Genomic DNA, 14,782 nt, shown 5'->3' with positions numbered 1-14,782 from the left:
CTCCACAATATCTAAACGATTAGTTTCTTCTTAACACCTAAACGACTAGTTTTGACACGTAACAACGTAGTACGAGTTCGTCCTTGTTTAATGCCAGATTGCCACTAATAATATAGGTTGCATCTACTAACTCATGAACTTGTTCTGTTGCGACTGCGATGGTCAGATAATTGTAGCAAAAATTTTCCCTTCTTGAGAAAATACGTCATGTACCAGTGCGTCGGATGAGCCAGAATGGTCCTGAGATGGCATGCAGCAAATAAATATTTAACAGCATGTTTGGATTACATGACTATAAATTTGTTTTGCAGATGAGGCAAAAGTATATCCTTTGGTTTGTTAATTAAGAAGAGACTGGGCATTAAACCTTGTATACATTACTATTTTCTATTGTTCAGTCATTTTGTTGTGAACAACCCTTGTGGGATGTGGTTGAACAATGCATGATAAGAGCTATAGCAAGTTTTTAAATTCCAAAATTATCCCCCCCCCCCCCCCCCCCCCTTTTTTATGAGCCTTCACACAACAGAGAGGTCCTCTTCCCCGGTCTCGCATTAGTTTAGTGTGGGAACGGAACAAAAGTTAATACACCAAGGAGATTTACTACATGATTTGATGCATGTATCTAGGCTTATCAAGCCAATAATAAGCTAAGGTTCCACACGGCACCGGTGCTTCCATAGATGCTCTACGTGTCAAGTATACACACGACATTTACGCAGTTGAGGTAATCGTCGTTTGCTTACTTAATTAATCACCGTATGCAGGTAGCGGGTGGCCCGTGAGTGAAGTGCAACTGATGACTCCATGTAATACACGCATGTATATGCTTGTCGTGGTGTGGCATATGGGAGCATGTGGCTGAGTCTGCAACAATGTCATATGGTACCACATTGCATATGACTTCACCGAAAGAATATAAACAAGTAAGGATTTGCATACGACTTAAAGCCATCTTGATGATACTATATGTCTGTATCACCTTCACTTTCAGATGAGCTGGGTAGCATACATGATGCAACGATCGAGCAGCTAGAAAAGCTTGGGCGGTCTAATCCGAAGAACATGGGTTTGTGAGTGACACGCCAATCATCAGAAGGAGCAGTACTTGTACTTGTACTCCCTCCATAAACTAATATAAAAACGTTTAGATAACTATTTTAGTTATCTAAATGCTCTTATATTAGTTTACAGAGGGAGTACTTGATAGTCACGTACCTACGGTCAGTACAACCAAGGCAGTTGATATATACTGTAGCACTTTCATTTTCAGTTATACATGTCGACCGAGCAGTTAGGCGTGATCTAAACGCTCTCATATTTTACGGAGGAAGTAGAAGTTTGAACAATCTAGTCCGGAGAAGAAGGTGGGTTGAGTTGGTGACGTGCACGGGGCGGCGCCAATCATGAGAAGGAGCAAGGAGAAGTACTTGTACTTGACACTCACGGCTGGTACAACTAGACGCCCGGAAGGACCGATGCGGCGATGCCGATGCCGATGTGCATGCACCCGGCCGGCCAGTCACGCGTGTACATACTGTATACGACCGGTATCCTACACTGTACACATGTACAGTGAGAGTAAGACGGCCGTCTACCTCTCGAACGCATTGTTCACGCACATGCACCGGTGTGATCGTTATCTCGAGATTAGACGGGACGCCGGACGCACGGATTTGGGTTGGAACAGTCGATCAGTCCACGGGACGCCGTGATCATCGGCCCCGCTGCGGCCGGGATTCCCTGCATGTGCAGGCGACGGCCCCGCGCCGTGACACGTACCTACCTTTTTTCTTTTGAGTATCAGTACGGACACAAGCGCTCATATACACGCGCATGCACTCACCTCTATGAACGCACACACGCACACCCTATCTCTATAAGCATCTATAAAAGACTGAACCAGCATATCATCTTGAGATTTACGAAGCCACCGTAGACGCCTACCTGCCCGCCGGTCGACCGATCAAGCCCGCGTAGTACTACCATACTCCCTTTGTTTCTAAATATATCTTCGTAGAGATTTCACTATGAACTACTTACGAGGCAGAATGAATGAATTTAGAGGGTGCTTGGATACATTTTAGTCTCATGACTAAAAGTAATGGGACTAAAACTTGTTAGCCTCATCCATGCTTGGATCCAAATACTAAATAGACTAAAATCAAGTTAATGATCATTTATTATCCTCCAAACCCTCCAATCCAGAACTCGCATGTCTTAAAGGAGAGGAGTTAAATGAGAAGAAAGAGGACTAATCCACATTTAGTAGGGGTACCCCTGACTAAAATGTTTTAGTCTCAAGACTTGTTTTAGCCTCTTTTAGTCAGGGGTGCTTGGAACTTTAGCCCCTTAAAGAGACTACTTTTAGTCAGACTAAAATAAGTCACTTGGATCCAAACACCCTTTTACACTTTAAAATGCATCTGCATAAATCCATGTATTGTCCATAATAAAATCTTTACGAAGACTTATTATTTAGAAACGAACGGAATACTTTAGCCTGTCGCAGGATGCCAGTGTGCTGGTCAGTCGATCGACGGGAAATGATGGTCGGTGAGTTTCAGCTGACTCGGCGACTGGTTGCACTGCATGCAGGAGGTTCGTCGTCTGACACGCCTGTTCTTTTGTCCTGTTTTTACTACTTACTCACCACGCACGCGCAGGAAGGAGCGAGGTGGGAGGAGACAGGGAGCCGCGTGAGTTTCAGAATCGTCAGACAGACCCTGCGTGGCTTCAGCCGAGCTCTTTGTCCCGTTCTGTCCGATAGAAAATGCATTCAAGATTGGACTGGGAATCAGCACCAATATCTGCACGCAGAGGCATGTAAAAACAACAGACTCCATGAACAGTTTGTGTGTTACGGTTGCCTCACTACGTGGCGCCGCCGTGTTTCGCTCGATCTCTGACGCTGGATCGGTAGATAAGAATAGCGTATGGCTGGCGCCTGGCCGGTGTGTGGATCTGAACCTTATTCGTTCAGTCAAGTCACCTGGTCGCCCTACAGGACAAGAGGTTGAGATTCTGGCATACATGCTCGCCGTTGCATGTCCTGTTTTTACTTGCCATGAGCACGTGCATGAGTTCCTAATCAACATGTAATGTGAGGTTTCGTTCGGATTGCACGCATGAAATGCCTAAAACCAGTCCACCTGTCCGCTGGTCGCCGCCGGCAACGTGGCGCGGCCGTGCAAGCAAACCTTGCAGATAATTGTAGTCCTGCTAGCGTGACACTTGTTTTCAAGCTAATTCTCTGGATAGCTAGCCTGCTAATGTTTTCTTTAAAGAGAGTGCTTGACTTGGGATTTCATTAACGAAATCAATGTCTTTATCTTCAAAGTTCATGCCAATGATTAAATTTCGGAAAAGCAGGCTAATGATTAACGGCATGACAAGTTTCGCCACGTCACATGTCGAAGACATGCATGAATCACGAACGATAACAAATTCCATGCACAACAAGAACAATCGATCAATCTTTATTAGTTAATTAATTTACTCGTATGCCTCGGCAAGGAGTTGCGCAGACGAGTAGAATAGTTACTGAGAAAACAATCCCAAAAAAATGTCGCCTTCTTCAATCAGTTACTAGCTAGTACCATCACATACTGTACCACCCAGCTCAAGTATGTGCGTGTCCGATTGCCGGCATTACGCAGCGCAGAGGAGCACGCCGGCCTTTCGGATCAGCGTTTCGGCGCTTGCTGTGCGTACTCCTCCGGGGGACCGTGTCTGTCACCAGCTGCTGCCGTTGCGCGCGGCAGAAACTGGGTGTGCTCTGTCGCCAGATCCTTCGATGCCGCGGCGCGCGCGCTCACGGGAAGGCGATCTCCTGCAGCAGCGGCCGCGAGTCGCCGCGGCGGCGGCGGCAGAAGGTGGAGCGGCGGGGCTCCTCGGAGTGGGACGACGAAGAGACGCGGCGGAGGACGTCGCGGAGGCGGTGCTCGTCGCAGGGGAGCGCGACGGGGCCGGAGGCGCCGGACGGGAAGCCGTACTCCTCCTCCGCCTGCCGGAGCAGCTCCAGGAAAGCCGGGTGGCTCAGGTGCGCCAGCCGCACCATGAACCGCGCGCCCTCCGCGCAGACCGCGGCGTGCCCCGACGGAACCGTAGCGGAGGTGGAGCGGCGGGCCCGCCACCGGCGCACGGCGCGGCGCAGCCACGCTACCGACGGGATCGTGATGACGTTGCACATGTTGCGTTGCCTTTCTTGGCTCCGGCGAGCGACCGGGGGTGCGTTGGTTCGCTTGCTGCTGCTAGCTCTCAGCTGGCAGGGACTCGGCACCTGGCAGACTTGGAGCATAATTGGTTTGCTGCCAAAAATTGGCATGCCAATGTTTGGCATTGTGTCAAATATTGGCAACTATTTGGTTGGCTACGAATTGTTTTGCCTCTTTCACATAAAGTTGCTAACAGTTAGTAAATCTCGGTATTGCCAATAGTAGGCAGTCCTAACATTTGGCAAGTCAAATATTGGTAGCAAATCAATTATGCTCTTGGTTGCGAGGTACGCGATGTGGGTGGTGGGGTGGAAGAGCGGGACGGGGAGGGGATATATATAGCGCTGGCCGCTGGGGCTTTGGTTCAGTGTCATCTTGGGGTTGGCGCAAACTGCAGGGATGGCACCGCGATGAGATCGAGACGACACGACACCGGGATGAGATCGGCAGGCATCCACTGCCAAGCTGGGGCAGTCCGTGCAGCCCAACCCAGCGCACCGCAGCTTGCACGCGTCGGCTCCTGCCCCCGATCAGGTAGGACATGAGCAATCTCTTAGCGCACCCAGCACAAAAGGCTTCCCCTAATTCCTGGGATTAATCAGGCATGTTCGAGTTCGTTCCTGAGCAATTGATTTGCATATGTTGCACAACGAAATGGAGCACGTGGTTCCTGTGCCATGCGAGGCCACACATGGTTTTCTGTACTGAAACTACATGGCTTTCGCTCCTTGGCTTAGTATATGTTCATAAGGCCATCTCCAACGTGGGCTGTCAAACAACTCACAACTGTTTGAACTGTGCCCGGACGTGTTTCGCTTTCATGGTGGGTTCTAGTGCCGCCCGACGCGAGAGGCAGAGGGCAAGGAAGATGGGGGGCGCGTCCGACGCGGCTACACAGTCGGCCTGCCGCCGCTGCGTGATGCCGGTGCCCGAATAGGAGTGGGTGTACCGTCCGTCGCTTACCATGGCGGAGACGGACACCGATGCCTCAGGAGGATCAACGCCAAGCAGTTTCGACTCGGTATTGAGCAGTCCGAGTGGGAGGTGGCGGAGGCAGCGACTGGCCAAGCTCAAGCGCAAGCATCACCAGATTGTCCAGCGCTTGAAGGGCTACATCATCATCTCCGATTCCTCCTCCGACTACTGGCCCAACTCCTCCGGCTCCGACATCAACCCACCTCCAGCCGCGGCCGCCTACAACAGTGCCAGCGACCGAAAGGGTAAAGGGCCGGCGAGGAAGTGGCTAAGCTCCGCCCTCTCATATCTAGCTCGTACTATCTACCTCCCAGTATCTAGTTCGCATTTGTCGGACACCATGAACTGTGTGAACTATTATCGATCTTTTGGTGATGTTTATATGTGAATTTATGCCCGTTTGCTATCGGTTTATAGTCGGTTTCTCTTTGATTTTGCCCGTCTGGTGATCTATGTACTATGTTGCATGATTTTGTATGGATATGGGGTGTCAGATATGAGATATATGGTTGTGGAGGCGCGGATTTAGGAACTACCCGATCACTGTCCGCGGACGCGCCCGGGCGCGTCCGCGGGCTTATAGGGTGGCGAATTTGGCAAGTCCGGCTGTAGATACTTTTAGTATATGCCATAAGGGCATCTCCAACACCGACTCTCAAATAACCACAACTGTTTCTATCACGCGGTCCTGCATCGGTCCGTTTGGCAGTCCAGCCGCACTTCGTTCTACAAACCGGAGACAAATTGGGGGGTTTGCGGGTGTCCGCGTCTGACTAACCTGACCCGCGTCTAACTAACGTGGTCAACCAAAAACCTCTTTCTCGCTCCCACGTGCATTCCCTCTTGAAGCCAGCTGCCCGCATTCATGTTGGCCTAGAGCTGACGCGACCGCTCACTGAGCCGGCATTGAAGCAGCTCGCTGGTTGAGGGCGCCGCCTGCTGTAGATGCCTTCTCTCCGCATTGAAATGACATTCTTATGCTCATCTACCTCCATTAAATTGACGCGTGTCCCGAGGAACGTACTTCGGCGCTCCGAGTGCCACACGTCCGTTCATGTGCCGGCGAGCATTAAACACCTCTTCGACTAGCTCCTCCCATCCGCCCGCTATACAAACATGTCTAGTCGCCAAGCAAGAACCACACCTCACCTCTTCTCTCCACTCCCTCTTTGTACATCACCCGCCATGGCCTCCGACGAATAGAAGAAGGAGTTCTCCGACATTGCAGCTGCCTGGGTTGCCCGACGAGCCAACCCGATACAAGTTGGCTTTGCCGGCAAACCCTCTGAATCCAGCGCCACCACCACTACCATTGCCACCCTCTCCTCGCCTGTCCAGGCAGGACAACACCGTTTTGCCAGCAAATCCACTGCGAGTAATGGCAGGCACACGTGAACATGGTGCCCAGAGTAGATAGATAAGGGATGCTCGACCCGAAGAAGGGAACAACACAGTTAAACCAACCAAGCCCAAACTTTAACACCCCGGATGTAACTTTTCCTATTTGTACTCCAACTCTTGCCATTTTCGGCGTTAAGTTATTTTATTTTCTCGGGTTCGGGTCTTTGTCTCCGTGTGTTGTTATCGTTGTCATGCATCTCATATCATGTCATCATGCGCATTGCATTTGCATATGTGTTCACCTCTTGCATTCGATCATTTTCCCCGTTGTCCGTTTTGCATTCCGGCGCTTCGTTCTCCTCCGGTGGTCAATTCTACCTTTCTTTCGTGTGTGGGGATTAAACATTTCCGGATTGGACTGAGACTTGCCAAGCGGCCTTGGTTTACTACCGGTAGACCGCCTGTCAAGTTTCGTGCCATTTGGACTTCGTTTGATACTCCAACGGTTAACCGATGGACCGGAAAGGCCTCGTGTGTGTTGCAGCCCAACGCCCCTCCAAGTTGGCCCAAAACCCACCTAAGCCTTCTCCATCATCTAGATCGTTCGATCACGATCGCGTGGCTGAAAACCGCACCTCATTTGGACTCTCTTAGCTCCTCCTATGCCTATTTAAAGACCCCCCCCCGAAACTCGGATCTCCTCCTCCCCCGAAACCTTAAATCGCCCCGCCACCGACGGACATGTCCGCCGCCTAGATCGGACACGTCCGCCGCCCACCCGGGCCAATCCCGCTCCGCCACGTGTCCCGCCGCCGTCCTCCCGCGCCGCGGCCCGCGAGCCCAGCCGGGGCTCCCGAGGGCCCGAAGCCGCTCCCCGCCGCCCGCGCCTCGCCGCCGCCATAGCCGGTCGCCGCACTCCTCCAGCCCCGCCGCGCCATCGCCGGAGACCTCGCCGGCGCGAGCTCACCGTCACCCGAGCTCCCCGGCCCGGCCACCGCACGCCGCCCCGCGCCTCTCCGTCCTTCGCCGCCGCATCGTCGCCGTCTTGCCGGCCGGCCAAGGCCCCGACGAACTCCCCTCCCTCCGGCAAGACCCTCGACAGCGGCGAGCTTCAGATCCGCCGCCGGTGAACAGTGGATCGCGCGAGTGAACAGTAAACCCTAGATCTCGGAGGTGTTTTTTTCGTCTAAGTCCCGAATTCCCAGATCCAAATGCTCCTGTTCATCGTGCCATAACTTTGCATTCGTGGCTCCGATTCATGCATATAGCATATCAAAATGTTCGTCTCAGAGAGTACATCATTTCATTCCATTGCATCAATTTCATTTGATGTCATCTTGATGCCCGAAATGCTGTTAGAAGAGGGCTACTGGAGTTAATTGTCAGATCTGCTACTCCATTTAGACATTTGTCATTTTTGCCATGATTATTGTGTGCATGATATGCCCTGATGCTCTACATATGTTTTGTTAAGGGTTTTGCCATCTCTCCAGAGGTGCAACCCATGTATTTTTGTGATGTGTGTGGTGCCTAGTGCAAGCTTGCAAAGTGGTGCACTTGCGAATTCTGTTTTCAGGGAATTAGCATTTTCACTAAGTCCTTGAGCTGTTTAGTTCATGATGCCATATGTTCATATTGTTTCCTAGTGATCCATGCCTCTTTTGAGGATGATCAGTAAGGATGTTTTATTAATCTTGTAGTGCTCAATCCATCCATGTCTTTGTTTGCAATTATGGAGCACCTAGCTTCAGTCAATCGAGCTCTACTTTTGCTACTTTGTGAATCTGGGCAGATTGTCAACTTGTTTGCAATTTTGCCGATGTTGTTGTAGTTGATCCGTGCATGCTATGTTATTGTTCTTGCCATATCTTGCTTGCATTTTGTGTGTCCTTGATAGATGTATGCTTATCTTGTCATGACTTGCACCGTAGTGAGTGCATCGAGCTCGTAAACATGCCTACTTGAGTTATATTTCAGCATGTGCCAGTTTTCACTAAGTCTGAAAACTGATTATGCTTTTGCTATGTTCACATGCTTGTTAATATATTTTCTGATCCCTTTTGGCTCAAGGTCACTAAGGGACTTTCGTTAAGCTTTTTGAGTAGCTCCATGCCATATTTTACTTTGCCATGTTCAGGTCCTGTAGCATGTAATTTTGTTGCTCCGAAGAGTGCTACTTGGTCTGAAATTTTAGACAAGTGTTAATTTCACTAAGTCTGAGATCTGTTTACCATATGCATTTTTGCCATGCTTGTTTGAACCTGTTAATGGATGAATTGGCCGTAGCTCAGTGCTAGACTTTTGTTAAGCATCTTGAATGCATCCCTGCCATGTATTTTGTTGCCATGTTTGGGTGCTGTAGCATGTTCATCTCATTGCATTTAGATGGCTACTTGCTGTAAATCGCAGACCGGTGTCATATTTGAATCGCTTGCCATTTCCAAACCGTAACTCCGATTCTGGCGTTCTTTATATCGTTTTCAAGCGATTTCATCTCATCTTTCCAGTGGCACACTTGGATTTCCAAATTGAGGCCAGGTTCGTGCATTTCCTGTCACATCTTGCATATGCCTCCCGCATTGCATCCCGCATAGCATACCATGTTTGCATCCTCTTGTTTGATCCTTGCACGTGGTTGATTGTGTTCTTGTTGCTTGTTTGTCTTGTTTGGGTAGAGTCGGGAGACGAATTCGCTAACGAGGAGCCCGTTGAGTTTGCTTTCGAGGATCCAGTCAACTCTGACAGCTTTGCAGGCAAGATGATCATACCCCGAAATCACTACTATCTTTGCTATGCTAGATTGCTCGCTCTTTTGATATGCCAATGCTACGATGCCTACCACTTGCTTTCAAGCCTCCCAATTGCCATGTCAAACCCCTAACCCACCATGTCCTAGCAAACCGTTGATTGGCTATGTTACCGATTTGCTCAGCCCCTCTTATAGCGTTGCTAGTTTCAGGTGAAGATTGGAGACTGTTCCTTGTTGGAACATTTATTTACTTGTTGGGATATCATTATATTGCCATGTTATCTTAAATGCATCTATATACTTGGTTAAGGGGTGGAAGGCTCGGCCTCTCGTCTAGTGTTTTGTTCCACTCTTGCCGCCCTAGTTTCCGTCATATCGGTGTTATGTTTCCGGATTTTGCGTTCCTTACGCGGTTGGGTTATAATGGGAACCCCTTGATAGTTCGTCTTGATTAAAGCTTTTCCAGCAATGCTCAACCTTGGTTTTACCATTTGCCACCTAGCTTTTTTTCCCTTGGGTTGCCGGAGCCCGAGGGTCATCTTATTTTAAACCCCCCCGGGCCAGCGCTCCTCTGAGTGTTGGTCCAAACAGAGCCACTTGCAGCGCCACCTCGGGGCAACTCGAGGGTTGGTTTTAGTTGTACGTAGTGTTCATCTGAGTGTGCCCTGAGAACGAGATATGTGCAGCTCCTATCGGGATTTGTCGGCACATTCGGACGGTGTTGCTGGTCTAGTTTTAAACTGCCGAAATGTCTTGAAGAACCGAGGTACCGAGTCTGATCGGAACGTCTCGGGAGGAGGTCTATTCCTTTGTTGACCGTGAGAGCTTGTCATGGGCTAAGTTGGGACTCCCCTGCAGGGATTTGAACTTTCTAAAGCCGTGCCCGCGGTTATGGGCAGATGGGAATTTGTTAATGTCCGATTGTAGATAACTTGAACCTTAAATTAATTAAAATGAATCAACTGAGTTTGTTACCGTGATGGCCTCTTCTCGGCGGAGTCCGGGAAGTGGACACGGTGTTGGAGTAATGTATGCGCAGGTTGTCCTCTAGTTTCTCGCTCGCGCTTTGCCTTCTCTTCTCGCTCTCTTTTGCGAATAGGATAGCCACCATATATGCTAGTCGCTTGCTGCAGCTTCACATATTTACCTTGCCATTCCTATTAAGCTTAAATAGTCTTGATCGCGAGGGTGCGAGATTGCTGAGTCCCTGTGGCTCACAGATTACAATTACACCGGATGCAGGGCCTGATGATTCAGCTCCAGATGGCGCGCTCGAGCTCAAGTGGGAGTTCGACGAGGACTCTCAATGTTATTATGTTTCCTTTATCTTGGTCATATCATCTCCGCCAAGGGCATTGCCGTGAATCCTGAGAAGGTGTCTGCAATTGTGAATTGGGAACCTCCTCAGAACGTGAAGCAACTCCGTAGCTTCCTCGGTCTCGCAAGCTACTGCCGAAGATTCGTTGAAAACTTTTCTAAGATCGCAAAGCCTCTCTCAAATCTTCTCTAGAAGCACGTCAAGTACGTTTGGTCTCCGGAGTGTGACATTGCTTTCAACACTTTGAAAGAGAAATTGATCACTGCTCCAGTTCTGACTCCGCCTGATGAATCCAAGCCGTACGAGGTCTTTTGTGATGCCTCTCTCCAAGGTCTTGGCGCAGTGTTGATGCAAGAGAATAAAGTTGTTTCTTATACATCTCGCCAGTTGAAGCCCAATGAGAAGAACTACCCCACTCATGATATCGAGTTGGCGGCAGTTGTGCATGCTCTTTTGACTTGGAGACATCTTCTATTGGGAAGAAAAGTGGACATTTTCACTGATCACAAGAGTCTCAAGTACATCTTCACTCAGCCTAATCTCAACCTCAGGCAGACTCGATGGGTCGAAATGATTCAAGAGTATAATCCGAGTATCGAGTATACTCCAGGCAAGGCCAATGTGATTGCTGACGCATTGAGCAGGAAGGCTTATTGCAACAGTCTGATTCTCAAGTCTTATCAACCCGAGCTTTGTAAAGCTTTCCGCAAACTTAATCTGCAAGTTGTTCCTCAAGGTTTCCTCGCCAACCTTCAAGTCTCTCCTACCTTGGAAGACCATATTCGCCAAGCCCAGCTTCTTGATGCTATGGTGAAAAAGGTGAAGATTGGGATTGCCAAGAGTCAACCCAAGTACAAGTGCTACCGCCTTGATGACAAGGATACTCTTTTCTTCGAGGATCGTATTGTTATGCCCAAAGGTGAACTTCGTAAAGTGATCATGAACGAGGCTCACAATTCTCTCCTCTCCATCCACCCTAGGAGCACGAAGATGTATCAGGACCTTAAGCAGCCTAATTGGTGGACTCGAATGAAGCGTGAGATTGCTCAATTCGTGAATGAATGTGATGTCTGCAGAAGAGTGAAGGCAGAACACCAAAGGCCAGCAGGTCTCCTCCAACCTCTTGCCATTCCAGAATGGAAGTTTGACCACATTGAAATGGACTTCGTGACTGGGTTTCCAAAGTCCAAGCATGGCAATGATGCTATATTCGTTGTCATCGACAAACTCACTAAAGTGGCTCACTTTCTGCCTATCAAAGAGTCGATCACTGCAGCTCAATTGGCGGAACTCTACACCTCTCGAATTGTCTCTCTGCACGATATTCCACAAGTGATCTCTTCAGACCGTGGCAGCATCTTTACCTCCAAGTTTGGGATTCTTTTCAGAAGGCCATGGGCACCAACATCCGCTTCAGCACAGCTTTCCATCCTCAAACTAGCGGTCAAGTCGAGCGTGTCAACCAGATTCTTGAAGATATGCTCAGGGCTTGTGTGATCTCCTTCGGCATGAAGTGGGAGGATTGGCTTCCTTATGCTGAATTCTCCTACAACAACAGTTTTCAAGCAAGTTCGGGCAAGGCACCATTTGAAATTCTGTATGGTAGGAAGTGTCGTACCCCTCTCAACTGGTCTGAAACCGGTGAACGTCAGCTTTTGGGTAATGACTTAATCACAGAGGCAGAAGAAATGTGCAAAGTCATTCGAGATAACCTCAAAGCAGCCCAATCCCGTCAGAAGAGCTACTATGATAGTAAGCACCATGAGTTGGCTTTCGAGATCGGAGATCATGTTTACCTCCGCGTCTCTCCTATGAAAGGTACTCGTCGCTTCGGTATCAAAGGGAAGCTTGCCCCCAGATACGTGGGACCTTTCAAGATTGTCAGCAAGAGAGGCGATCTCGCCTATCAACTCGAGCTTCCTTCAAACTTTGCAAATGTTCATGATGTGTTCCATGTCTCTCAGCTCCGAAAGTGCTTCAAGACTCCTGACCGCACCGTCAACTTCGAGGACATTGAGCTCCAAGAAGATCTCTCCTATCGTGAGCACCCCGTTGCTATTCTTGAAGAGACTGAACGCAAGAGTCGCAACAAGTCAATCAAATTTCTCAAAGTCAGGTGGTCACACCATTCCGACCGTGAAGCTACCTGGGAACGCGAGGATCACCTCCGTTCTGAGTACCCGGCGTTCTTTCAGTCCTAGATCTCGGGACGAGATCCTTTCGTAGTGGTGGAGTGTTGTAACACCCCGGATGTAACTTTCCCTATTTGTACTCCAACTCTTGCTGTTTTCGGCGTTAAGTTATTTTATTTTCTCGGGTTCGGGTCTTTGTCTCCGTGTGTTGTTATCGTTGTCATGCATCTCATATCATGTCATCATGCACATTGCATTTGCATACGTGTTCGCCTCTTGCATTCGAGCATTTTCCCCGTTCTGGCGCTTCGTTCTCCTCCGGTGGTCAATTCTACCTTTCTTTCGTGTGTGGGGATTAAACATTTCCGGATTGGACCGAGACTTGCCAAGCGGCCTTGGTTTACTACCGATAGACCGCCTGTCAAGTTTCGTGCCATTTCGACTTCGTTTGATACTCCAACGGTTAACCGATGGACCGGAAAGGCCTCGTGTGTGTTGCAGCCCAACTCCCCTCCAAGTTGGCCCAAACCCACCTAAGCCTTCTCCATCATCTAGATCGTTCGATCACGATCGCGTGGCCGAAAACCGCACCTTATTTGGATTCTCCTAGCTCCTCCTATGCCTATTTAAAGACCCCCCCCCCCGAAATTCGGATCTCCTCCTTCCCCGAAACCCTAAATCGCCCCGCCACCGACGGACATGTCCGCCGCCTAGATCGGACACGTCCTCCGCCCACCCGGGCCCTTCCCGCTCCGCCACGTGTCCCGCCGCCGTCCTCCCGCGCCACGGCCCGTGAGCCCAGCCGGGGCCCCCGAGGGCCCGAAGCCGCTCCCCGCCGCCCGCGCCTCGCCGCCGCCATAGCCGGTCGCCGCACTCCTCCAGCCCCGCCGCGCCATCGCCGGAGACCTCGCCGACGCGAGCTCGCCGTCACCCGAGCTCGCCGGCCCGACCACCGCATGCCGCCCCGCGCCTCTCCGTCCTTCGCCGTCGCATCGTCGCCGTCTTGCCGGCCGGCCAAGGCCCCGGCGAACTCCCCTCCCTCCGGCAAGACCCTCGACAGCGGCGAGCTTCAGATCCGCCGCCGGTGAACAGTGGATCGTGCGAGTGAACAGTAAACCCTAGATCTCGGAGGTGTTTTTTTCGTCTAAGTCCCGAATTCCTAGATCCAATTGCTCATGTTCATCGTGCCGTAACTTTGCATCCGTGGCTCTGATTCATGCATATAGCATATCAAAATGTTCTTCTCGGAGAGTACATCATTACATTCCATTGCATCATTTTCATTTGAGGTCATCTTGATGCCCGAAATGCTGTTAGAAGAGGACTACTTGAGTTAATTGTCAGATCTGCTACTCCATTTAGACATTTGTCATTTTTGTCATGATTATTGTGTGCATGATATGCCCTGATGCTCTACATATGTTTTGTTAAGAGTTTTGCCATCTCTCCAGAGGTGCAACCCATGTATTTTTGTGATGTGTGTCGTGCCTAGTGCAAGCTTGCAAAGTGGTACACTTGCTAATTCTGTTTTCAGGGACTTAGCATTTCCACTAAGTCCTTGAGCTGTTTAGTTCATGATGCCATATGTTCATGTTGTTTCCTAGTGATCCGTGCCTCTTTTGAGGATGATCAGTAAGGATGTTTTATTAATCTTGTAGTGCTCAATCCATCCATGTCTTTGTTTGCAATTATGGAGCACCTAGCTTCAGTCAATCGAGCTCTACTTTTGCTACTTTGTGAATCTGGGCAGATTGTCAACTTGTTTGCAATTTTGCCGATGTTGTTGTAGTTGATCCGTGCATGCTATGTTATTGTTCTTGCCATGTCTAACTTGCATTTTGTGTGTTCTTGATAGGTGTATTCTTATCTTGTCATGACTTGCACCGTAGTGAGTGCATCGAGCTCATAAACATGCCTACTTGAGTTATGTTTCAGCATGTGCCAGTTTTTACTAAGTCTGAAAACTGATTATGCTTTTGCTATGTTCACATGCTTGTTAATATATTTTCTGATCCCTTTTGGCTCAAGGTCACTAAGGGACTTTCGTTAA

The 14,782-nt window shown here is 49.6% G+C and overlaps 1 protein-coding gene across 1 annotated transcript; it reads right to left on the bottom strand.

Moving 5' to 3' along the window:
• Positions 1-3,619: 3,619 nt before the first annotated feature.
• LOC125534228 (auxin-responsive protein SAUR36-like) lies at positions 3,620-4,505 on the bottom strand. Its single transcript, XM_048697502.1, has one exon. The coding sequence runs from the start codon at positions 4,340-4,342 to the stop codon at positions 3,815-3,817; it is 528 nt and encodes a 175-aa protein (XP_048553459.1). The 5' UTR covers positions 4,343-4,505; the 3' UTR covers positions 3,620-3,814.
• Positions 4,506-14,782: the final 10,277 nt, after the last annotated feature.

This window comes from Triticum urartu, chromosome 2 (genome assembly GCF_003073215.2).
Source record: "Triticum urartu cultivar G1812 chromosome 2, Tu2.1, whole genome shotgun sequence".
Classification (NCBI taxonomy): Eukaryota; Viridiplantae; Streptophyta; class Magnoliopsida; order Poales; family Poaceae; genus Triticum; species Triticum urartu.
Note: the sequence above shows the minus strand (reverse complement) of the source record. Positions and strands in the feature narration are given on the sequence as shown.

Bases quoted from the DNA above. Each gene is read 5' to 3' on its own strand.
- LOC125534228 (XM_048697502.1), bottom strand. From the start codon at position 4,342: ATGCCAAACATTGGCATGCCAATTTTTGGCAGCAAACCAATTATGCTC.